Source organism: Miscanthus floridulus, chromosome 6 (assembly GCF_019320115.1).
Source record: "Miscanthus floridulus cultivar M001 chromosome 6, ASM1932011v1, whole genome shotgun sequence".
Classification (NCBI taxonomy): domain Eukaryota; kingdom Viridiplantae; phylum Streptophyta; class Magnoliopsida; order Poales; family Poaceae; genus Miscanthus; species Miscanthus floridulus.
In genome coordinates this window covers 50,528,204-50,540,349 of record NC_089585.1, presented here as the reverse complement: position 1 = coordinate 50,540,349, position 12,146 = coordinate 50,528,204, and the positions used below count along the sequence as shown (strand labels likewise).

At 43.8% G+C, this 12,146-nt stretch overlaps 1 protein-coding gene across 1 annotated transcript; it reads left to right on the top strand.

Moving 5' to 3' along the window:
* The first annotated feature begins 4,697 nt into the window (after positions 1-4,697).
* LOC136460593 (uncharacterized) lies at positions 4,698-6,323 on the top strand. The gene is made up of 2 exons (XM_066460235.1): positions 4,698-5,709; positions 6,166-6,323. The coding sequence occupies exons 1-2, from the start codon at positions 4,698-4,700 to the stop codon at positions 6,321-6,323; spliced, it is 1,170 nt and encodes a 389-aa protein (XP_066316332.1).
* Positions 6,324-12,146: the final 5,823 nt, after the last annotated feature.

Genomic DNA, 12,146 nt, shown 5'->3' with positions numbered 1-12,146 from the left:
ATCAGAAGGAGTACCAAAAAAATTAGGATTAGGAAAATATTCCACACTTGCACATCTTGATCGAAGTGTATGCCTTGCATCTTCTGGGATCCAATTTTTGACTTAGCACTATGTGTGATGTAAGTATGCCTCTTATTCATACCTACCTAAAACTCCACTCAAAGCCTTTTAGAGATAGGATGAAAAGAAGGCAAAACAATCAAATGCCTTGGTGAGGATCATACACATTGAGCGATCGAGTGAATCATTTGAGGAAATTATATTTCATTTTGCAAAATTCATAAAACCTCCGTGTGGGGGGTACGACCTTGCATACCCACGGCAGACCACATGGGTTGCGCCCACAGGGGCAGCCCAACCCACAAGATGAAGCCTTGCAGGGCACGACACTGCTCGGCGTCTCCCGCAAGACACTGGGAAGATATCCTGAAGATACTACAAGATCTGTTAGGATACGTATGATCCCATGATTCCTATAATCTATTATTAATTTCCGGTTATCTCTCAGATCTAATCGACTTGTAACCCTACCCCCCAGACTATATAATGCGGGCAGGGACCCCCCTCCAAACTCACGCAATATCATATGATAGCCAATACAATCCAACAGACCATAGGAGTAGGGTATTACGTCATATTGACAGCCTAAACCTGTCTAACTCGTGTGTCTCTGTTGCCTTCTTGTTCTCGATTACACGCATATCTGCCGATCAATCTATCTTCGTGGGATACCCCTCGGAGGACTGCCGATGATATTCTGTCGACACTCTGGATAGAAGGTTGATCAAAGAATGAATGATTGGTAATTTGTTAAAACCGTTCTATCTTGCTACCACCTATGACTTGGAAAAGCAATAAGCCCCATAGGGATTAAGTGAAAAGGGTGGATAGAATGCAAAATTTATTTAAATTGAAGGGTAAGGGCTAAAGAGGAAGATGAAATGACAAAGTGGCAAAGGTGGGAGCGTGGGGCGTGGCGGCGTAGTTATAAAGCACTCTCCCCACCTTTTGCATTCGAGGGTTTTTAGGAAACCGCTCCATGATTTGCGCCTCTCTGAATTCTCCACAACAGCGTGGTGGGCCGCTACTTGGGCTTTCGTGCAACTGCAGCCCGTATCGTCGCAATTTGTTACTGCTCACCAAATATTCATCTACTTCTCCACCATCTGTTACAGCTCAGTAATTACTACTGTATAGCCATTACTCTAGTTTTTTCTCCATGGTTTGTTTTCTCCAAGATTTCCACTTGTGTCTCGGGGACTATGTCAGCAATATGACTTGGTTCCTCACCATACTGGGGACTTTCTTCTGTTGACTGCTGTTTCTGACCCTGGCACCACGTGACTACGTCACCTTTTGTCAGGCTCGAGGACTAAGTGGGCACACTTCACCTTGCAGTGAATTTGCTTTTCTCATTTTGGGGCTACGCTTGGGGACTGGCTGCCTGCTCGGCTAGTCTTCTACTTTTCTTCTACTTTGGACCCTAGCACCACGTGACTACATCACCTACTGTCAGGCTCGGGGACTAAGTGGGCACACTTCACCTTGCGGTGAGTGTGTTTGCTTTAATCTAGAAGACTTCGCGTCTCCCGAAGCTAAAGAAGACTATCTCCATTTCTCATGGTTGGACTCTAAGTGGGCACACTTGGTCCACTGAGAGGAAAATTTCGATTCTAAACTTGAGCTCCTTACACCCTTATGGCAAGCCATACTTGGGTTCACGCTGCTCGGTGATGGTTCACACTGTTCGACGATGGTTCACGCTGCTCGATGATGGTTCATGCTGCTCGACAACAGCTCACAACTGCTCGGCAACTCATCACGGTGGTTGGACCATGAGTTTGACTGCTCGGCTTTGCTCGCACCTGCTCAGACAAGCTCAAGACAGCGTTGCACAATGGATACAAGGCGCTTAGGGACTAGCTGTGGAGGATACAACCCCAGATACCCATGGCAGACCATATGGGCTATGCCCCTAGGGGTGGCCCAGCCCATAAGATGAAGCCTTGCAAGGCACTACACTGCTCGGTGTCTCTCGCAAGACATCGGGAAGATATCCTGAAGATACTAGGAGATCTGTTAGGATACGTATGATCCCATGATTCCTATAATATGTTATTACCTTCTGGTTATCTCCTAGATCTAACCGACTTGTAACCATACCCCCGGACTATATAAGGCGGGCAGGGACCCCCTCCAAACTCACGCAATATCATCCGATAGCCAATACAATCCAATAGACCATAGGAGTAGGGTATTACATCATACTGATGGCCTGAACCTGTCTAACTCGTGTGTCTCTATTGCCTTCTTGTTCTCGATTACATGCATCTCTACCAATCAATCTACCTTCATGGGACACCCCTCGGAGGACTACCAACGATATTTTGTTGATAGTTGGCGTGCCAAGTAGGGGTGTGCGTGCTATTTACATGTCGAACAAGATGGTATGTTTTGTAGGCTCTTCGTCCCTCCCATAGCTCAGCCAGATCTTCATGGTCGGATCGATCTCGTGGATCGTCAACGCTGACGGAGTTGGAGAGCTCATTGAGCCGGTGCAGATCGATTCTACATCGATCACCTGAACCCCTACGACTACATATTCGATCTTAGAACCACCTCCGAGGTCGCCTTCAATGACAATTCGCCACCCGCTCCCTCGCTACTAGAGGAGGCAAAGCAACAACAACGATCTGATCACATCCATTGATCTGGTTGGCCAGAAGCTCATCGATTGCCTCTCCATCGTAGAATTGTCTCTGGACACTCTGGTTCAGCGCCGACCACCCTTCGATCTAGACCAAAAGAAAGATTCTTGTTAGAGAGCTTTTACGCAAAAGAACTTTGATTCTTGCTAAAGCCTTACCTTGAATCCCCGAGCCTGCATTCCTGAGTCTTATCTATTGTTACTTCGGTTAAGTCTTGTTGAGTACTTTTGTACTCAGGGTTCGTTAAACCCTTGCTGCAGGTGAGCCTCATGCACAGGTCTGCTTTGGACCATGCTGCATGACGGTTTTTTCAAATCAATGATGACAAGTAAATGTGTGGCCCTTGGGCAGGGCACTTTATTGTGTGTTTTGTTTTATGTTACTTAGCCTACTCCACTACTATGGTTTGTAATAATAATAGTACTTAGTTTGTGAAACAACTGTTTTGTAACTAAGTTATTGTAAGACTTCTGCTATTTTACTATGATGTATATTAATGAATAAACTATTGTAATACTGCAATGACTCTGTGATGGATCCTGCTTGAAAGAAATCATGGATGGTTCGGGTTTCCTAAGGACACCGGACATGCTTCTTAAGTTACCGGGAATATATGCATAGTCATCATAAGTCATTGGACAATGACAGGTGCATGTGAGCCCTATAATTTAGGAGGTTCTACCTCAGACTAGTATCAGAGCGACCATTACAAAGTTTTTGTAGTATTGTTTTACAAAAAGTTCAAAATGATTTGGGGCAAATAAATTTAATCTGTTAATTTGGTCCAAATTGCTTCCGACTTATCTTAATTCATTCTCGCCATTCCTTATTTGATTAAAAAGGTTTTGTATGGTGGAGTAGTAATCTTATTATGCCCTATATAATAAGAACTATTGTTTATATACTTTAGGAGCTTTGATGTTTAAGTTTTGTAAGGAAGACTCATGCATCATGATTAATCCACTTGTTAATTACTTTCCCTCGTAGTTTGGGTCGAGTAGTGTAATCCATTCCTTGCTACTCTTTAAACTTTTTTTTTCAGAGTTTCTTACTGTATTATATCTTGCTTTCTATAGTATGGCTCGTACCAAGGTAACGCCCCATAAGTCCATTGGACCCAAAGGAGTTCCTTGTCACCAGCTCACCCCTAGAAGTGATGGTGCTAGTAGTAGCAGCTTTAGGCCTGATCCCCAGGCTGAGGTACAGAGGCTTTCAGCAAAATTAGCATAGGCTACTAGAGATAGGGCTATGGATGCCATCCAGGTGGGCAAGTTATAGGATCAATTGAGGTGTCTCACCACCGCTCATAAGAACTATGAGCGTATGTTAGTTCGTATGGTGGAAGAAAGAAATGAAGCTTGGCATAGATAAGATATAGCTGGAGCCTGAGTTCATGAGTTAGAGTTTTATGTAGAAGACTTAGAAGAATATTATACCAATCTATATGAAGAAGTCCATAGGTTGAACAACCTCCTGAATCCAAATCATGAGCCTCAAGCTGATGCAATGGACCCAGGTGTCATCATAGCAGATGATGATGAGCCTAAAGAGGAAGAAGAAGAGGATCTAGAAGAAGTAGTGGTGGTCAATGAAAGTGATGATGAAGGCAAAAATGTTTCTAGAATGGATACCGATCCCAAGGTTTGATGTGATCATGGAGAAGAGTAGAGTTGTAATATAGTGAGTTCTAGTCAAGCTGGGTAGTCTTGCTTAAGTACAGACTTGTGTATAAATAAGTAAACCCAATGTAATATGTTTGTAGTAAGCTCTTTTAATATTTCAATAAATGCTTGTGAGTAAAGTTTGGTTTGTCATGAACAGATGCCTCATACTCGGGCTTCGGATATTCCTAGTTCTTCGCAAGACGAGGGTGGTGTTCCTGATACACCACCAATTCCGCCAACTTTGGCTGATGCTATCGTGGCACTGGTCCATGTGACCATAGATAATGCTCGGTTGCTTCGGGAGTTAGCTCAAAGCAATCAGAATATGATGCAAGGGAATCATGGTCGTAATCATCAAAGGCAAGAAGCTACATATGTTGACTTCATAGATACACGACCACTAGTATTTTCCAAGGCGGACGAACCACTTGAAGCTGATGATTGGCTTCGTACAATAGAGCAGAAGTTCAACCTCATTCCATGCACTCAGTTCCAAAAGCCTATTTTTGCTGCCCAACATCTTAGAGGTGCAGCAGATGCTTGGTGGGCGAACCTTGTGGCCATGCAACTAGCCAGTACTCGGTTAACTTGGGCCAAGTTCCACACTGCTTTCCATGCCCATTATATTCCAGATGGAGTTATGGCCATGAAGCTGGATGAGTTTCTTGCTTTGAAGCAAGGTGATCAAATAGTCATGCAGTATGTGGGCAAGTTCAATCACCTTTCACAGTATGCACACGAGCATGTTAACACAGATGCCAAGAATAAGAAGTGGTTCATGCTTGGTCTTAGTACCAAACTTCAGACCATGATGACTACCTGTACCAATGTCATGTATCATGAGGTGGTTAACATTGCTATTGCTTCAGAGGAGAAATATCGGCAGCATAAGGAAATTAAGAAGAAAAAGAGCGTGCCATCTGGGTCTTTTGGTGGCAATCAAAAGAGACAGAAGATAATTTATCATCCGGTGAATCACTACTATTCTCCTTATCGCCCGCTGCAGTTCCAAGCCGGTCAACAACCAAATGTTTGTCCTACCATAACTTACCCAAACTCTCAACAGACAAATGTTCCTGGTGTTCATGCTCCAACACCCCAAGGCCACAATTACCCATGTTTCAATTGTGGGAAGTCAGGTCATTTCTTTAGGGAATGTCCATATCCTAAGCAGTACAATCCAAATTTTCAGAAAGCTCCCAGAAATCAACAACAGTGTCAAGCTCAGGACAAGAACAGCAACCAAAATGCTCAGAAGGGCAGAAATGAAAAGAAGATGGGGCGGGTTTTCTATACTCAAGCTGGGGAGATTTCAGAAGGGGAACCCGTGATGCTAGGTATGTTTCCTATCACTGATCATCCTATAGTTATGCTTTTCAATTCTGGTGCATCTCATACATTCATTAATAGAACCTTTGTCATAAAGCATGAAATTCCAATTGGGGAAACAAAGGAGAATTTTTATATACAGTCGCCCGGGGGATGTCTATGTACTAAGGAAATGGTGTACTAAGTACCCATAAACCTGGGTGGGCACATTTTTCCCACCACCATGATTATTTTAAAAGATCAGGATATAGATGTGATCTTGGGATTGAACTGGATGTATGAGCATAAAGCTGTTGTAGATACTTTGAATAGGACAATAAGGTTGAGTTTGCCAGATAGTAATTCTCAGCTTCTTATCCAACTTCCAGTCTTAAAGAGATCAGTGGAAAAAGTTTGTGCAACTTCTGTCAAAGAGATTAGAGATATCCCTGTAGTTTGTGAATTTCCAGATGTTTTTCCTGAAGATTTACCTAGTCTACCACCTGATAGAGATGTTCTGTTTGGAATAGATCTAAAGCCTGGAATAGCTCCAATCTCTAGGAGAGCTTATAGGATGCCTCCCAAGGAATTAGTTGAGTTGAAGACTCAATTGCAAGAGTTGATTGATAAAGGTTTTATCTAACCTAGTTCATCACCTTGGGGATGTCCTGCAATTTTTGTGAAAAAAAGACAAGACCCTAAGATTGTGTGTTGACTATCGTCCATTGAATGAAGTGACAATTAAAAATAAATATCCCTTACCTCAGATAGATTTACTTTTTGATCAACTAGCTGGAGCCAAGGTTTTCTCCAAGATTGATTTGAGGTCAGGTTATCATCAAATCAAAATTAAGCCTAAAGATATTCCTAAAACGACATTTACCACTAGATATGGATTATATGAATACCTGGTAATGTCTTTTGGTTTGACGAATGCCCTAGCTCACTTCATGTATCTGATGAATTCAGTGTTCATGCCTGAGCTAGACAAGTTTGTAGTAGTCTTTATTGATGACATCTTAATATATTCCAAGAACAAGAAAGAACATGCTGAACATCTCAGAGTTGTTCTGACACGCCTAAGAGAACATCAGTTATATGCCAAGTTTAGTAAGTGTGACTTCTGGTTAAAGGAAGTATAGTTTTTAGGGCATGTCTTGTCAGCTGAAGGAGTTGCGGTAGATCCAAGCAAAGTTAAGGATATACTAGATTGGAAACCACCAACCACTGTTCATCAGGTTCAAAGTTTTCTAGGAATGGTGGGTTATTACCGTCGTTTTATTCTAGATTTCTCTAGAATATCCAAGTCCATCACTGGATTGTTAAAAAACCAAGCCAAGTTTGTCTGGTCACCTGACTGTGAAGAAGCTTTCCAGACTTTGAAGAGATTATTAACCACTGCACCAGTGTTAGCACAGCCAGATATCGAGAAGTCGTTCGACATTTATTGTGATGCTTCTGGTATCGATATTGGATGTGTATTGATGCAAGAAGGTCGAGTCATCGCCTATGCTTCTAGACAACTTAAGCGACATGAAGAACATTATCCAACCCATGATCTACAGTTAGCAGCAGTTGTCCATGCTTTAAAAATTTGGCAGCATTATCTACTTGGTAATACTTGTCATATTTATATAGATCACAAGAGTTTAAAATATATCTTTACTCAATCAAAATTGAACATGTGGCAAAGAAGATGGTTGGAATTGATTAAAGATTATGACTTGGAGGTGCATTACCACCCTGGTAAGGTAAATGTGGTTGCAGATGCACTCAGTCGTAAGAGTCATTGCAATTGCATGACCGTGAAGACAATGGATCCAACTTTATGTCATGAGATGGAAAAGTTGAATATAGAGATAATTCAATAGGGTAGTTTAACCAATATAACTATTGAATCAACTATTCGAGACCAAATTATTGCCACTCAGAAAGAAAACAAGGGTATAGCCCATATTAAAGAAAACAAGGGTATACTCCTCAGCGCTCGGATTCTTCGATGCTCGGTCATCACCAGTGACGCCGGGGACTCCTCGCTCCTCGGTGCTCGATCATTGCCAGCGACGCCGGGGACTCCTCACTCCTCGGTGCTCGGACATCACCAGCAACGTCGGGGACTCCTCACTCCTCGGTGCTCGGTCATCACCAGCGACGCCGGGGACTCCTCACTCCTTGGTGCTCGAACATCACCAGCGACGCCAGAGACTCCTCGCTCCTCGCTCCTCGGTGCTCGGTCATCGCCAGCGATGCCGAGGACTCCTCGCTCCTCGCTCCTCAGTGCTCGGTCATCGCCAGCGATGCCGAGGACTCCTCGCTCCTCGCTCCTCGGTGCTCGGTCATCACCAGTGATGCCGAGGACTCCTCGCTCCTTGCTCCTCGGTGCTCGGTCATCGCTAGCGACGCCGGGGACTCCTTGCTCCTCGGTGCTCGGTCATCGCCAGCGACGCCAAGGATTCCTCAGTGCTCGGACATCATAGCCTACATCGGGGACTCCTCGGTGCTCGTTCATCGTCAGTGACGCTAGGGACTCCCTTACTGCTCAGATCTTGCTACGTCTCGTCGATGTGCTATCAAGCTGCTTCATGTTGTTTGGATCAGGGTGCTGATCTTGGGCAACACGTCTAGGGTCTTGATACGTGCATGTCAGACAACGTCGGCAAGCTTTTAGACTTCTTTTCCTTTGACCTTGCTACAAGATTCATTCTTCATCTTCCAGCAGGCTCAGGGACTAACTGGGCACACTTCACCTTGCGGTTAATGTGTGCTTTTCATCTCGAGGCTATGCCCGGGGACTAACTGCCTGCTCGGCTGGTCTTTTACTTTATGACCCTGGCACCACATGACTACGTCACCTACTGTTAGGCTCAGGGACTAGCTATGGGGGTATGACCCCCAAGATGTGGGCCACACCATCGGAGGTGGCCTGGCCCACAAGATCAAGGCGTGCATAGCGCTGCTCGGCGTGCACCGCAAGACACTGTATAGTACCAAATAGGATACTTTACTTGTAACCCTGTCTCTCTAGACTATATAAGGAGAGGCAGGGGTCCCCTAGCGGATAGGCTACATCAAGCTACTTGGTCGTCCAGATCAATACAATACACCAAAGACACATGACGTAGGGTATTACATCGATTAGACAGCCTGAACCTGTCTAAATCGCTGTCTCTGCGCCTTGTGTCACCATCCGGTTCCTGATTACGCACACCCCCACCAACAAATCTACCATCACGAGATACCCCTCAGTGGACTGCCGATGATATTCTGTCGATAGGCATGTTTCAGAATAGATGATGCAGGTGTGCTATGGTTCAAGAATCATCTTGTGGTACCAAAGGTTCCTGAGTTGTGACAGTCAATTCTTGAAGAGGCATATACCACCAGGTTCTCTATTCATTCGGGAAGTAATAAAATGTACCATGACTTGAAACAGAGATTCTGGTGGACCAAAATGAAGATAGAGATTGCTCGATATATAGCCAAGTGTGATACCTATCAAAAAGTAAAAGCTATACATTTGAAGTCCCCTAGGGAGTTACAGCCATTGCCTATTCCAACTTAGAAGTGGGAGGATATTAGTATGGACTTTATCATCAGTCTACCCAAGACATCAAAAGGTTTTGACTCAATATGGGTTATTGTAGATCGACTGACTAAGTCAGCACATTTTCTTCCAGTCAAGAGTATATATCCCACTATCCAATATGCCAAGTTGTATTTAGCACGAATCATGAGCTTACATGGTGTACCAAAGACCATTGTGTCGGATAGAGGTACATAGTTTGTCACCAACTTTTGGAAACAATTGCATGCTTCGATGGGTACCAAACTTCTGCATAGTACTGCTTATCATCCACAGACTGATGGTTAGACTAAAAGGGTAAATCAAGCACTTGAAGATATGTTAAGGTGTTGTGTCCTTAACTATTCCAATAAGTGGGATGAATGTTTGCCTTTGGCTGAGTTCTCATACAACAATAGTTATCAAGAGAGGATTAAGATGGCTCCATTTGAAGCACTCTATGGTCGTAGGTGTAGAACCTCGCTAAATTGGTCTGAACCCAGGGAAAGATGGTTCTTTGGAGTTGACCTTGTGAAAGAAATAGAAGAGAAGGTTAGGCAGATACAAAACAATTTGAAGATAGCTCAGTCCCGACAAAAGAGTTATACAGATAAACGACGTCGACCATTGGTGTTTAACAAGGGAGATTATGTATATCTAAAGGTATCACCAATGAAAGGAGTCAACCATTTCAGGGTTAAAGGCAAGTTAGCACCTCGTTATATTGGACCATTTCAAATTTTGGAGAGGTGTGGAAAAGTGGCATACCACTTGAAGTTACCGGAACATCTCTTAGCTGTACACGATGTGTTCCATGTCTCCTAGTTAAAGAAATGTCTTCAAGTGCCTGATCAAAATATTGATATTGAAGGAGTGGAACTTGAACCTGATTTGACCTATTTTGAATATCCTATCCGAGTTCTGGATCAGAAAGACCATGTCACACGAAGGAGGACAATCAAGTTCTACAAGATACAATGGAATCAACAATAAGAAGAAGAAGCTACTTGGGAATCTGAAGATTTCTTGCTAGAATAGTTTTCGGAGTTTCTTGCGTCGATATAGAATATTGTTAGTTGTGTTTTGTCTTTACGAACCATGTTTTGTAAAGGGGCCTTAGCTATTTTATGGTCAGGTTTTGAATGTATTTGCTTGACACATTTCCTTTCTCATTACTTTATCCTAGGACTTTTAAATCTCGGGACGAGATTTCTTTTAGGGGGAAGGGTTGTAACACCTCTGGTGTTTTAAACACTAAAATATGCCATGTCATCATATGCATTGCACATCATTTTTGAGTTAGTGAAAACTTTGATATGCATTCACTAAAACAAGTTTACTTTTATGATTATATGTGTTGACTTGTATGGATGAATCAAGTTCATAACTCTAGTATTAAATTTGAATTCCAAAACCCTAATTTCCAGCATTTAAAAGAACTAACTACTCGGACGCCACTTATACTACGTATATCTCTAAGTTAATTCGCCAACCGCTGAGCAGCACATGTTCTGTTCTATGCTCTATGGAGAAGACCCAGTCTCCAATCTCTCCCTACACGTGCTACGGGCTCCAGGCTCTACGTTATGGGTGGTCGGCTATGGTTCCTTGGTCACGCCTGTTCCTCCTACACATGCACGGGCTCCATGCTCGATGTTATGGACTATGGGCTAACCAAGGCCAAGAGCTCAGTAAAAGAACTAACATCTCAGACGGCACTTATACTACATATATCTCCAAGTTAATTCGCTAATCGCCGAGCAACACACGTTTTTCTCTGATCTCTATGGAGAAGACCTAGTCTCCAATCTCACCCTATACGTGCTACGGGCTCCACGCTCTACATTATGGGTGGTTGGCTACGATTCTTTGGTCACGCATGTTCCTTCTACATGTGCATGGGCTCCGCGCTCAATGTTATGGACTATGGGCTAGCCAAGGCCAAGAGTTCAGTAACGAACTAACTGCTCGGATGCTACTTATACTACATATAATTGCGTTAGGGTTATCACTACAATAATTTTTTCACCGCAATACTAGCAAACTGCATAAACATGCACATGTCAACATTTATATATATACATAAATATCTGTCTGTGCCCTTGCACGTTTTAACTATTCTTTCCAATTATTATAGAATTTCCTCTGAGTAGATCATGGGGCTTCGTCATCGCCGTCCATCTCGCCAATAGGTCAACATCACCGGCCAATTTCTTCGCTGCATCTTCCACCTCATCTTCCAGCTGCTGATGCTCCATTGCCTCCGTCCCTCTGGCAATTCCGGCTCCTATCGCTTGAAGGTCAATGGCCGGGTAGTGGGATCAGACCACCGCTAGGGCATGTGTAACGGCGGTGACGGTGGCATCGCAGTTGAAGATATTGAAGTTCTCCCATGCCACCTTGCACCGATCGATGAAGGTGTCTGGACGTGGTGGCCTACCATCGAGCTAAGGAGCCACCTCCAGGATGACGCTGTCGAGCACTGGCTTAACTCTGGCAACTATGGCGTCGAATTTGCTCTATTGGGTTTTGGCCCCCTGCTCCAACACATTGAACTATGCCTTGACCCTCCAACGATAGTCTGTAGGCATTACAAGGGTCTGTCAGGCAAAGAAATTACTCCAGCAGTAACTTCGGCCATGAAGTACTCACCTTTTAGCTCCTCGGCCAGCTTCTCCGCTCACCCTAACTCCTTCGCCTTCTCCTCTTAGAGTTGCCCGATGGTTTGGTGTAGCTGGCCGAGCTCCACATCTTGCTCTACAAGCACAATAGTCATCAGCAACAATATAACTGTTCAATAATACAAAGGAAAATCGCTGATACGCCATACCTTTTCTCTGCTCAGAGACGTTTCGGAGCTGGTTAGACTTCTGCTCTAGCTGCTCGGACACACTCATTAGCCGC